The sequence below is a fragment of the Ambystoma mexicanum genome, chromosome 4p (assembly GCF_040938575.1).
Source record: "Ambystoma mexicanum isolate Mex_15411 chromosome 4p, UKY_AmexF1_1, whole genome shotgun sequence".
In the NCBI taxonomy this organism is placed as follows: domain Eukaryota; kingdom Metazoa; phylum Chordata; class Amphibia; order Caudata; family Ambystomatidae; genus Ambystoma; species Ambystoma mexicanum.
In genome coordinates, this window is record NC_090927.1 from 51,903,672 (window position 1) to 51,918,182 (window position 14,511).

The 14,511-nt window shown below is 44.9% G+C and overlaps 1 protein-coding gene across 3 annotated transcripts in view; it reads right to left on the minus strand.

Annotated features, from left to right (window-relative positions):
• LOC138452977 (ribonuclease inhibitor-like) overlaps window positions 1–13,697 on the minus strand; it is a 268,993-nt gene extending 255,296 nt beyond the window's left edge. For 2 of the 3 annotated variants that reach the window (XM_069605350.1, XM_069605346.1), the window contains exon 1: window positions 13,528–13,697. In XM_069605350.1, coding sequence (XP_069461451.1) covers window positions 13,528–13,566 — 39 coding nt within the window. In that variant the 5' untranslated portion in view covers window positions 13,567–13,697. Of the gene's footprint in view, window positions 1–2,817; window positions 2,962–13,527 lie in introns of all 3 variants that reach the window. The other variant, XM_069605347.1, reaches the window with a different exon arrangement.
• Between the last annotated feature and the right edge of the window lie 814 nt (window positions 13,698–14,511).

Here is a 14,511-nt window from a genome sequence, read left to right on the forward strand (position 1 = left end):
ATCCGGGGAATACCCTGCAGCCTGTGCCCTCAATGGGACTGTCTGTGCTTGGCTTGGTAGGGAAGGTGCGTTTTGCACATCCTGGGGCACTACCATCTCCCCCCTATTTCCATCTGGAGGGGATGTATTGGCTTGTTTCTCCACTGACGGTTCCACTATTTCCAGATCTAACTTCTCCTTTTCCCGTCTTGGGTATGATATAGGCCTATCCTCTGCTGAACCCCCCACACCCGGTACTCTAGGGTTCGAGTCAGAATTGAATCTAGTCTTCAGCGCCCCTTCCACCGCCCTGCTGATCATGAGCGCCAAATCCTCCTGCAACGTGGAGGGAATGATTCCCATACCAGTCTGAGGTATCCCTAATACTGGTTTCCGATGTGCCTCCACTGTTGTCGTATCTTCTTTGCCCCCTGTCGGCTATAGCGGGGCCCCAATGGATGATTTGGGTATATCCTCCATTTCCTTTACCCCAGCCGCTCTACCTGCCATATTTGCCTCTTGTGCAGGCGGCTTATCCCTCAGCCTCGGATCAGCCCCATTCTTGAGTGCTCGGGCTCCCTCTAGATTATGACCTGCCATTGCTACCTGAGCATCCGCCCCCACAGTAGGATTAGACATTTCTAGGGTGTCTTTGGGTTTGTTGAAGAGACCGTAAATTTCCTTCTGGGGCATGATTTGAGGTGCACTTACTCCCGCCTTCCCCTGACCCCCCACTAGGGGGCAACCAGGAATCTTAACATTAGGCGGCTCTCCCTTATTGCTCATACTCCTTTTATGAGACATTTCTTCAGATAGAGAATTGGTGGGAGCAGAGTACTCTTTGCTCTGGGTACTAAGGGAGTCGCTCCCTTCCAAATTTGCAATCAATACTTGGTCCACCTCCTTCCTGATGAAGTTTCTCCATGTATGTTTTGCAAATTTTTGATTTTGACTGTTAGCGTACGAGATAGAGCCTTTTTTGTTATTTTTCTTGGTTTTAGTAGTGTTTTTCCTTTTTTGTTCTGTTTTGCCCTTTATGCCCGCCCCTCTGCCTTTCAGTTTTTGTAGGGATGGATTCTCCGATAAATTCGGAGCTATTGTCGGGGGAGAACATGTCAACCCCCTACCATTCAATTCCCCCATGTTAGTCTCTGAGGCATTTTCAACGGGATTTGCTGTTATCATCCCCAAGGCAAGAAGACGCGTAGTCAATTTTATAGGGAGGGATTCTATTATTTCTGAGCTTAATTTAGCTTGCACTATTTGGCGCTCAGTTAATATCCTCAGCTCAGTAAAGCCTCTCAAGTGAATTTTTAGTTCCTGTAGAATTTGAATTAGAGTGTCAGCTATCCTTGTGTTCTGGTCCCGTTCTAATTCCATGTTTACCGAAGCATGTGAGTGGGAGATCTCATGTGGGGGCTGAGACAAGTTCTGCAAATCATTATCCACTGAAAAGAAGTCAAGTGGTGTGTCTAAAAAGGAGGATATTGGGGCATTGCTTATGTTTTCCTCAGGAATATTGTCAAATAAAGAGGAGCTCGATGCAACCTCCTGTTTACTAGACACATTCCTCTCATTGACAGCATGGACGAATGAGCCATCGCCGCCCCCTCCAGTAACAGTGAATCACTGGGTTCAGGAGGTGATGGCGGCAACGGCATGTTCATTGCCACTCGAAGCGTATTTTTTACCGGCGTGAAGACCAGCAGTGCCGATAAGATATCGTCATACATTCTTACCCCTAATGCGTTCACTGTTCTTAGTTCCCGGCCATTCACTGGGGGCCGATTATACACATACTCAAAGCTGTTACGTCTCCTCGACATTAGCGTAAAGGAAAGGCTTCCCGTCTCAGACCTCTCAAGTGATTACAGGCAATTCAAATCCCCAATATAATTTTCCATGCGAAAGTTATGCTCCCCATGCAAGTATGTCCACAGTAGCCCCCTGGCGTCCCCAACAATGTACTTAGCTTATTATTGGCATTGTGAACAACAGTCAGAAGGCCGCCTATCGCCGCCCATCAGCCCAACAGGCATAACAGGCAGGCACTTCAGGCGGGCACTTCCGCTCGGGCACGTGCGCCAAATGTTTTAAAGCGTTGGCTACGTGCACAGGGGGCGGGTTCTGCAAGTAAAAAGACACTACAATCAATACCCAATGCCATGAAAGTCCATGAAAGTCTATACACGGCTTGTGTAGATCCCACTGGTACCAGCAGCCCACCTCTTGCCGGCCAATCACAGTCCGTAAACGAAATCAGCAGCGTCCTCGATACACAACAGAGAGAGTCTCCCAGGCGTAACAGGCAGGCACTTCAGGCGGGCACTTCCGCTCGGGCACGCGCGCTAGGGCGCGTGCACCAAATGTTTTTAAGCATTGGCTACGTGCACAGGGGGCAGGTTCTCTTGCCGGCCAATCACAGTCCGTAAACGAAATCAGCAGCGTCCTCGATACACAACAGAGAGAGTCTCCCAGGCGTAACAGGCAGGCACTTCAGGCGGGCACTTCCGCTCGGCCGTTGTAGGCCAACCTGAAACACATTTGTCTCTGCAGGAAGTGGCAAGTATCAGGGAGGTCCTTGCCTATGGGTCAGGTGCCTGCTGGCCTGCTGGCGATGGCTACACACAGGCTCAATGCGACTCCTGCTAGGAAAGTGAAGCCACCTGCTGCAGAGAACTGTCTGTAGGTCACACGCTGGTGAATTAAAGACATGCGTTTGTTGTAATTAAGGCCAAACTGGGCAAAATGGACAGAAAATAAAACATGACTGAAAGCGTCAGAAGTAGCTCTTGGGCAGTTATAGAAGTTGTAAGATTGGAATAGGAGGCAGCTTACTCTAGTTCTTGGGCTTTGCATGCAGGTTGTTGCAGGTCGCTGGGTCCATTAGCAGCCGGCTCTGGCGCTGTGAGAGACTGGGCTGGACCTAGAACAGAGGAGGGATTCCTACAGCAGGACCCTGTGAGAGAGCAGGTATCCAACCTGTGGAGACAGACACACAGACAAACAGGCATTAACCTCAGCATGCAACACAATAAAAGCACACACAGGGCTACATGGAATACAAACCAGGTCTCCACATAAAGGAACACACAACTCTCCATGGATACAAAAGAGGACAACACATACACATTAAACCTGCCATGAAATACAAAACAAGTATCTGCAGAAGCGCTGAGTTCTCCATGGAATACAAAGAGAAATGCACAGCAAATTATCGATGGGATAAAAGAACAGGCCCTATCCGGCTGCTCAAACAAGGGGGGTACTGGGAGTTTCTCTACTACCGGCCTATATCCCGGGTTAGAGTCTCAACCAGAGTCTTTAGCTCACCATCCTTTCACAGAAGAGAAATGTCCACTACATATCAGTCTTTGTCCAGCCCAAGGGCAGTCCAGCACCGAAATGCCTGGCAATTCTCTTCTGAACAAGAGTACCAACAGTAACCCCAGATGCGTGTTTCGGCCTGGTTGGGCCTCGTCAGTGAGGTGGAGCTGTGCCTCTATCCCAGCTGCTGTCTGCCTATGTGTGACCCACGGGAAGGCCCTGGGAAGGGGCTGCCGCTTGAGTAGCACTTTACTTCTCACAAAGTCTTTGTTTCAGATGGTGTTCCACTAATGGGCAACTGTGCAGCAATCACCATGAGCAGTCTAGGAGTGGCTCTCTCAAAGGTTTCAGCTCTGCACAAGTGCTGATGTGTAAATGTGAAGCATAACAGATTCATGTGTTGTGAAATGGTGACTCACATAGGCATTGGGGGGGGGCTGAAGGGGCTTCAGCCCCACGTCTTTTGGTTGTAGCCCCTAATAGAAGCTCAGGGCTACAAGCAAAAGGCTAGGTACTCCCGAGTCCCGACAGTCCTGACATAAGCGTAGCCCCAGATCTTTTCCAGACCTAGCAACACCCCTCGTGACTCAAAACCAGATGGGTTAATCACAATGGCTCTTCTGGATGGTGTGAATTTAGTATGACCTTAGGGTAGTTTAAGGAAATATCAAATTTTCAATGTCCAGTATAAAATGATCAACCAATCCTAGCTTTTAAGCTCACATCATATTGCATTCTGGCCCTTATAGTCATTTCAATTAATTTGCTGCACTCCTGAAGGAACAACCGCATCTGTGAATGTGGGCTTCTGTCGAGATACATGTTAGTTACTAGCATTTTCTGCCGTGGCCCTCCGATTTTGTTCACCTGGGGTGACATTTTGGAATCAGAACACTTTTTCTCTTCAATTCTGATGAACCATTTAGCTCCACACTAATGCATGGTAGTACACTTACCTTGGTTATTCTGCCTGATGCATGCCGGCTGCTGTGCGCCATGTGAAAAGAGAAGCAAGGAAAGCCACCGAGTGCCTGCAGAGTGTTCTGTATTCAGAGGGCAGTGGCTGTGGCTGAAGACCCAGGGAAAACGATTGTCCAATTTCATATCCTCAACTTACCCATCTATCAGTGGATTGGTACAGCAGGGAGCTCACAGCACTTTTTCGAGCAGTCTCACAAGATGCCGGCGTCTACTGGCCCCTGCACACGGCGAAAAGGAAAGCTGAGAGAAGGCCTGCAAACGGCTGCACTAACAAATGACTTACTGCCTCGCTAGGGGGGAGTTCTCAACCCGCATCAGACATTGGCGACACTGTTGATGTAATTGTGACTCCCGGGGAAGGTTTCATTTCAGCCTTCCCACAGGTTTTTAACTTGAGTACAAAAAACAATCTCACTAATACGGTCCCTGTTACCATGGCCACGTTAGCCCATCCTGATCTTCTATCGCCTCCAATCCCTGAATGATCAACTTTTGAATCCTCAACAACTCTCATGGATGCAGCCCAGTAAAAGGCTGGCGAGAGTGTGATATTCACTTTTCCCCACGCCCAGACACCAGCTCTGAGAGGAACTTGGGTGATAACCCGCTATGACACTCGCTCTAACACCGAACCTACCTATCACCATAAACACCACAATTAACAACAATCAAGTGGCAACATCACCTGGAACTCACTATACACTGAGACAACAGTGTGGCGCCAAACAGCCATCGAATCCAACAGGACTAATTGATCCGAACGCGGTGGCCTTCCAGGAGGATAACTGTGTGGTTTTAGAAGAGATATTCACATGCCTGGAATCACCGGAATAGCAGTCTTTCAAAGCAGGAACTCAACTGATAAATCATGTGGGTACACCTGCTGGTGAGGATAATAGCTCTTGCATTATATCGGCACAACATCCTATCCCGAGATATCGCAGAGAAAAAGATGACAATTGCACGCCAGATAAAACTCAGCGATTCACAGAATATCTATTTAATTAGGACAAAAACATCTAGCTGCCAGATTAAAGGAGGCGAACACAACAGGACAAACCCCATGCCTCGATTACATTCCGCAAAGCATGCAACACTAGAGGATGTGTGGGCTCATGGAAGCTATGACGACCAGGAGCAATAACTGGATAGGGATAGATATGCCTTGAATGACAGCAAACAAGCCGATAGAAATGGCAAGCCCAAATATCGCTCTTCCTGTTCAACATCGAGTTGATTGAAATACTAGTGTATAGGCGTGTTATAAATGCCATATCATATCATACCTCCAGCACCTCCTCCATTCTGAACTCCCATGCAATTGAATCGCGGGAAATGGAACCTCAACATGGCGCATATAAGACCCAAGATTCGAGATCAACTAACGCAGACAATATTAATATCTGCTATGAACATAGCGCTGAATCCGTTTACAAAGTTATTTGAAGGGATGAACATGACTGTGTGTTGGCTCTAATACATACTATATTGATATTTTTGGAATCTTTCACAACGGATGTACAGAGGCGTTTAAATAAAGAAGCTGAATCAACTGCCCAGTGGCAGGCTAGGCTGTTCGGTCTAGCCAGAGGAGAGACAAATGACAAAAGCATTATGATGGATGCAGAATCAGTAAAATGGCTGAGGAGCTCACAAGCCCCACAGCGTATTCCACCATCGCCTATCAGCACGCGACTGCAGACCCACTCCAGATGTCACGCAGAACGACCAAGAAAAGAAATCAACATTTCTCAGTCAAGGGAAATGAATGCAGCACCATTCACGGAAAGGTCTACTCATGACCAAATTCAAGCCCAAGTGGTGAATGGCGAAACCAACCTATCTAAAGGAAACAAAAACAACTAAACCATCAGAAAGACAATATCTACTGTGACTGTCAAGACAGTCGTATCGAGCGATCCCATGGGAATTTCTTCCCCATCATAGGCTCAGCAGACAATATCCAATCCCATAATTGCATCAGACCAAATCACCCATGCAATCGAATATTCAATGGAAATCTTTCCTATCTTCGATCACAAGCGAAAGAAACAATTGCCCTTAGCAAGAACAATTTTACAGTTACCAAAGAAAACAAAAAATAACATCAGAAAATAACATCAAACGGATCTCATGCCTTCGTAAGAAATTTGTCAACTCCACCGAGATCCCCAAATCGAATTGCCCAAGAGACCAGAATTAAATCAACAGAAGATATTCAGACTAAAACCACTTGGCCAGTATTGGAAATGAATAAGTACTCACCGGTGTCCAGTCATATTTTCGAATACAATATTTTCGAAAGCCAAAATGTCGAAAATATTTATTTGAAAATAAAAATGTCGAATTACAAAAAAGTCGAATTTTTTTCGATTTTTTTTCGAATTAATGTTTAAATAAATAACTAATTAATAAATATTTTTTTTTAAATAATGAAAGGTATATCCATGGTGGGTGGGGAGGATGGGGAGGAGGAGGGGGGGGGTTGGGGTAGGGGTTTGGGGTGGTGTTTTTTAATAATTAATTAATGTTTTATTAAATATTTTTTTTTTTAAATTAAAGATATATCCATGGGGGTGTTGGGGGGGATGGGGAGGAGGGGGGGGTTGGGGTAGGGGTTTGGGATGTGGGCTTGGGGGGGACCCCCCATAAAAAACTTTAGTATTTGTGACATTTTACATAGTTATTTTAGCATTGGTTTTTCGATTTTTTTTCGACATTTTATTTTCGAATTAATGACTTTTTCTATTATATGTATGTGATTTCGACATTTTTGAATTCGACATTTTTGAATTTGACATTTTTGTAATTCGAAATTTTGTTTTCGATATTATGACTATAAACCGAACTCACCAACTAACAGTTTGACAACTGCAGAATCGACTGAGGAAGAAAACATTTCGGACTTGCTGGCATTAATGGACTTGACGACGTATTCTATAACTGACTCAGAATCTGAATCACAGAATCGTTGTGAAGTGAGGAAGCGTCGCCCAAATAAGAAACCAAATTATATTAACATCTGCCGCAAGGGAGAAATCCTTGCTGCCACAGTACAAGATTATTTTATCCAAACAGCCCAAGAAATACATTGGAAGCATTATTTCGAACGTTAGAACAAAAACGATTGGCCCAGGCATTCTCTAAATCTCCACCCACACTGAAGGAAGCCAACGACTCTGATTAACAGCGCAGCAAACATAGAGTCTAAAACAGCACTTCGCATTTAAGTTTTAAAAAACAAGGCCCCACTGTAGTGAATGAGATACTAAAACGAGTGGAGATGGCCTAATACTGAATAGAGCTAATGTTATGAAATTGCTACACCATAGTGCCAAATTGTACGATATTGCCTCAGAAGATAACCGAATCGTGCAATTTGTAAATAAAACTAGAAGTGATTGGCTCATATTATATTTAAACTCCAAACTGATTCTAACTCCGCTATAGAAAACAAAACGCAATCTATTACCATACAGGTTTGAAATCAGTGAAGAACTTAATGCCCATGCTAATTTGACACAAAAGGGCAACAACTCGGTTTAAACTCACAACAAATACAGGGAAATGAGTGTAAGAGGGTTAAACGTAACCAGCGAGATGAAACAACACTTGACTCGAGGAACATTCTCTCAAAGGAATCTCTTCGTAGAGAAACATCACAAATAAGAGTAACCTTTCAATCCAAACATGATTCTCCCAAAAAACTAAAGGAACCCTTATACAGGCTCCACGGTCAGAAGAAGAATTGGATTGGTCGTGGTTTGAAAACGCCTCGGCCACTTCAAGTTCAAGATAATTTACGGCACCACTGAAGCCAGAGGAAATGAAAATGGCATCCTGGATACCAGAGGATGTATCCGTCTTTTCAATCATGACCCAATGAACCTTGTCAGCTATGACATTTTATGTCACCATGAGACGTGGATTCAAAACAAACCTATAGCCGATGGTTTTGAAGTGTATTTAAACCTGTCACCTAAAGGTCTAAAGTGTTGAGTGTATTCTGGTCTCTTGACCTTAATAAAAGTGGGGAAAGGCCTTGTAGTGGCCGATGAAAAAAATCCTAATGCATTCACACATGTGTTAGTTTTAGAATGGACCCAATGTGCACCCATTGAGAAAAAAACTATTCTTCAATTCAACTTGTAATGGAATCCACTCAAAATTGAGCAAAAGCTATTCGTGGACAATCTCACATCAATGTTGGATGAAGTTTATATCCAATTTAAGGACCCCTTTATCATCGTCGCCGGAGATCTCAACATCAATTGCATAAATCGAGAGGGCGCCGCAAATAAGCGTTCGGGCCGTATCGGAAGAGCAGCCTTGTGGAGTCAGGAACTAGAGGCTCGCAATTTCTATATGTTAAACGGACAAGTTAGAGGGAATATTCCTGCAAAACCAATTTCTTGTCGATACCTTAACAATCAATCTGAACGAAACAAGTGACCACCGCCTGCTTGTCCTAACATGGCAACAGACTCAATCACTGACTGAAGACTTCCAGAAAGCAACTGTAGAGATTACGAATGGTGGCAACAGATTAAGACTATAAGCCTCAGATATTGAAACCATTACTGAGAACTATCTGCTCAAGTCTAACCTTGAGTATTCAAAGTTGGAATATGCTAGAATTCTAACGTGCTTCAAAGAATATTGTGCTTAAAAGTTAAAACTTAACGATCGCATGGCTACAATCAAGAAGTAATTAAAGTGCGGCAAATCTTTCGAGCAGACATGAGACACTGAAACAAACTGAAACAAGACAATAAATATTAATTACACAGACCAAGAAAACAACGCTACAGGATTTGGATAATTGCCTTCAAAGTTAACGGCATGCATGACGCGGAACAAATGCTCAGCAAGATCTCTAGTAAGAACACTCGTGACCTGTGGTCAATGTTAAATAATAACGCTACAGTCCAACTAGCGACACTTCCAAACACAGTGCTGAAAAAGTGTGGCAAAATCTCTTTACAGAGTTGTATGCGGAACCCAGAAGAGAGGGAACTTAAGAAAATCGCCAGACAAGTACTACATGTGCAATTGAATTCGATAAGGATGATATTCTATTCTTAATCAAAAAACTAAGTTCCTCACGAGCACCAGGACCAGATGGCCTAACGAGCGGTAGTCTAAAACTCAATCCTGAAGCCTAGGCGGACTTCTGCAAATTACTGTTCACAGACATCGTAACAATCAAAATAATTCTGCGATCCTGGAAAACGGCAATAATTGTTCCCATTTTAAAAAAAAGGAAAACAGGGAACAACCCCAAAACTATTGTCCAATAGCATTGCTGGACACGCTGGGAAAAGTCTTCGGTACTATTCTTTTACGGCACCTTCAATCATGGGCAAACATATCTTAGAGAACAGATCCGAGACAAGCTGGTTTAACAAAAGGAGTAGGCACAAACCTAAATCTCTTCCTGCTAAATTTGGTAAAGTTAAAGGTACTCAAGGCAAGATCTCAAATATATGTGGCTTTTGTGGACTTGGAGCAAGCCTTTGATAGCATTAACAGTGAGAGAGTATGGAATAAACTCATACAACGGGGATGTCCTAAATACCTTTTAGAAGCCGTAAAAGCATTGTACTCAGTGACATCCGTACAGGTACGATTAACAAAAGAAGGCCGACTAACAAGCAAAATCGAGACCTTCAAGGGCGTGAAACAGGGCTGTCCCGCCCTGTTCAATATCTACCTGTCTGATATTAGTGATACTCAAAAAAGAAAATAAGAACCTTTTCACCCAAAGTTAACAACACACCACTGCCATGCATACCATATTCTGATGGTTTGCTTATCACCGATCAGACACAGATTGGGTTACAACGGAAAATCAATGCTTCAGATCATTACATGAAGCAGAATGATTTGAAAGTCAATGCAAAAAAGGCTAAAGTGTTAATCATGACAAATACGAAACCTCCGAATGAATCAACCGGGCGCTGGTTCTTAGGAAGTCAAGAGCTGGGTAGAGTTCAGACAGTGACCTACTTAGGTGTTCACATCAAATGCACCATGGACGAGAGTGGCGGGATGACTGCAATTACATCGAAGAACAAAATGCTGACAGCACTGGCCCAGGTATTGAAGAACAAATACTGAAAATTTACCATAACACCTATTTAGCATTTTATACAAACGAAAGGTCGTGCCTATTGTCACCTATGGAGCGGAATCAGCACTGAATCTATCAGGGAACTTCTGGCACATCATAGAAGGAGCGTTTTGGAAAAAAGTACACCTCCCCATCCCGACAGCATCAGTTCGGTTTGAGTTAGGAATACAATCCCTACATTTAATCGTGCAATGGCAACCTTTAGTGCATAATATTAATATGATAGGTTATTTATAATGAATCTGAAGCGTACAGCCGCTTATGCCAAAACAGGAACTGCATCGAAACTGTGAAACATTCATTGCTACAATGCACGGCCATAGCGTTACTCAGTAGTTCTTTCGTGGAATTTCTCGAAGGTCTAAAAACAGCTTCAGAAGAAGAATGGTGGTGCAAATTCATCATTGGAGACAATCGAGCCTTGACAATTGCTGCATGCAAATTGATGGAGGAAATTCTGAAATTGATTGAGAATAAGAATGTATGAATTTGTATTTTAAACGCATAACAGAGAGGCTACCACCTACAGCCAAGACCTGCGGTAATATATTACCCCTAAGACCGCTTTCCGCCTTGTATACACCCACGATTACTCCTGCGCTACCCCACCCTCTGATGATCAACCTCCTCCACGCCACCCGCTCCATACTCCGTGTTGAAATACTTTTTCCCACTCCCATAGAATGCGAACAGCGCGCACGGTGCCCACAACCATGCGCGCCTTTGTGCACCTCACCCGCTCCTGTCTCACAGCTGTAATCTAAACTCTATACTCCATGCGCCTATGAACGTCACCATCAAGCGCTCCTCCACACTGCGAAGCTGACCTTACCATGAGTGACCGCCCGCACGCAGCATCTGCTACGGTGTGTTACCTCATTGTTTTATTGACACTCACCGAACTTTGTGCTTCTGTATTGATTGCTCAGCAACTCATCTACTACCCATAACCCGTGCATTACTGTAACCGCACTGCATTGCACTGCCTCATTAGTGAATGGGAATCCACCTAGTAACCCTCATTACTAGCGTGTTACTGTAACTGTACTGTGCTGCTGCATTACTGAATGGAAACTCACCTAGTACCCCTCATTACTAGCGTGTTACTGTAACTGTACTTCATTGTGCTGCTTCATTACTGATTGGAATTCACCTAGCACCTCCTACCTGCATGCCTCTGTACCTGCATTGCCTGATGCCTAACACCTAATTACATAGCATCCTCATCTGCCCATTGCACCTGTCAATGACAGAACGCTGAGGGTCTTTTCACCCAAGGCAGAGACACCACCCTCTCCGCTCACCTGTGGAGTACCTCAATGCTCATGCATGTCTCCCACTTTGTATAACATATTCACAAAGCCCCTGTTTGACCGTCTTGATGGCCTGGGCGTCACCTACACCAACTATGCAGATGACACCAAGGTCCTCTTACCTATCACAGGTGACCACGCCTCTGACACCGTCACACTCAACGCCATTTATCATACCATACAAGCATGCATGGCACACCACAGTTTGTGTCTCAACGACGACAAGACCGAACTGCTCCTCATAGGATCTCAACTTAGGCTTGCCAAACTCAGCACTGCATTTCAATCCTTTAACATTGATGGCAACAATATCACAGTTTCCAACCAGGTAAACACATTGGGGTTCTGCTTAGACTCCTCCCTCACCTTAGCGAAACAAGTGAACGCCACCGCCTTAGCCAACTCATACACATGCAAACTTATCAACTCCTGCAGACCTTTTTCGTTCTCCCGACAGCGCATCACGCTGGCAGGGTCCTGGTCCTAACCCGTTTAGACTACTGCAGCGCCTTATACACCGGCACCTCGGCTTGCAACATACATAAACTCCAGATGCTTCAAAACAAGGCCATCAGAGTAGCGTTGAACATTCCCAGATCAGCACACATTTCAGCAACTAGACTGACACTTCAATGGCTACCCATCCAAGAACGGATTTGGTTTAAAACGCTCACGCTGACTCACAAATGTATTCACTGGGTAGCCCAGGCCTACCTGGTAGACAACATTTCCAAACCTCAGTCCACCAGACCCACAAGAGCAGCCTCCAAGCACTGCCTCGTCACTCCCAAATGCAAGCTTCAAAAAGTAGGGGGCAGCAGCTTCCCCACAATGGCCAGCAAATTCTGGAACGCCCTACCAATCCATCTTTGAGCCCGGGAATCCGTCTGGATTGTCTGTAAACAGCTCAAAACTCACCACTTTACACATAAACTGCTCGTCTGAAGTACATACCATTCCAACGCATGTACCTGATTTAACCTGTACTTATCTAGATATTGCATACTTGTATATTATAGAATGTGAAACTTTATAAAACTGCACCATTTTATAATTGTAAATATGTCTGTGTACCCCCGTAAACTATGCGACAAATGTAAGATTTTTTTTATTAAAGTAAGTGCCCAGATGCCCTTGAGCTTGGCGCGCTCTATGTGTAACAAAACAAATAAATAAACAAATAAATAATTTTAACATAAACACTTTGTAAGCAGCCCAACGTGATATAAAATGTTATGTGGTGGATTTGCTTTCCTTTCGTTTTTTTTCATGAAAGGTTTGTACCAAACTAAACCATGTAAATAATTTTTTTAAAAAAATAGTCCAGCTTTGATAGAGTGAGCAGGGGCTTCAAAGTGGCTACTTTAAAATCTCTCCACATTCGTAGCATCGCCCGTGATCACCTGACTGGGGCGACACAGCGGCGCGCGTTACGTGGTCAGCTGACCATCGTGTACGTGCGCGCGCCGAGCGCGTGAATAACGCAGCACTGCAGTGCCTGTTAGACCCACGTGGTGTGCGGTTATGTCTCCATGGCAGGCGCGAACAGACCCGGGCGCGCGCAGCCTCCACCGAAGGCTGCGACCTCACAAAATTGTTGGTGACAATCGTGATCACTTTTTACAGAATTAGGATTAAGGGTCCAGTATGGGAAACATCAAAAATAAAGTGCCCCACTCCCAGTGAAAATCAAGTCAGCCCGCTATGTATTGCACACCAAGACGTCCCTCTTCCGGCCCGGATGTGACGTCACGCCATAACATGGTGTCTGTGTGTGGCAAAGAAGCCTCTTACCTGCCACAGAGGCCGGGTCCCAGGGCCTAGCTGCTGCATGCAGGGGGCCTGGCACTGCACAGGGGTGCCCTGCAGTGACGGCAGCTCCAGGGCTTGCACTGGGCGTCGCCTGGGAGGCAGCTGCCGCCGGTGTATCACAGCCCCAAGATGCCTGCCAAAGAGGTGGGGCAAGTGACTCACCAGGGCAGGGCAGTGGAGAGGCCAGATGAGGGCACACATTCATTAATCCAAGGCAATCCTTCCTTTATGAAAAGTCATAGTCATGATTGGGAGCCAGGCACCACTTTGCCAGCACCTGGTTTCACCCAAAAATGCATTCTGGGAGTTGTAGTCTTACAATTGAATCAAATCTGCTCAAGCTGCCAGGGTATGTAAAAAAAGAACCCAGGATTAGAACTATGGTGACCTGGTGGCAAGGAGTGAAGGTTCACTTTGCAGGCCTCAGATTCAAATCCGAGCAAGGCAGGTCCTATGCCAACTGATTATGATTAAATTGGCAAATAGTGACAAATGTCATTAATATTGCTATGCCTTATCAAGATCTGTGGAAATCCCTATATAAAATATTATTTAATTATAAACGGCATTACAAATGACGATTATCAGCTCTAATTAAAAAAAACTCTTTCGTATGATGTAATCCAAGTGCCTGGATGCTCTCTTGTTTGGGCGCTATACGTACACCACTTTCATATTTTTGTGCGTGGCTTTTCCTGGGTTACAGGGGTACCGAAAGACAGATTTTTAGAATGTAGAAAGTATAGGGACTTTTAGCACAGATCGCTTTTCGGAGCGCCTTACATGGTGCAAAGGTCGAAGTGTACAACAAGAAGTAGTGGAACTATGTGCCCTGCTGGCCTGCCCCTGCTCCCCACAAACCCCATCACCAAGCCCCCTCCCACGTGCAATCCAAACCACCAAACAAACACACCTGCTATTTAAGGGAATGTTCAGTGCAGTGTATTGTTGTGCCGGTGGCGGTCA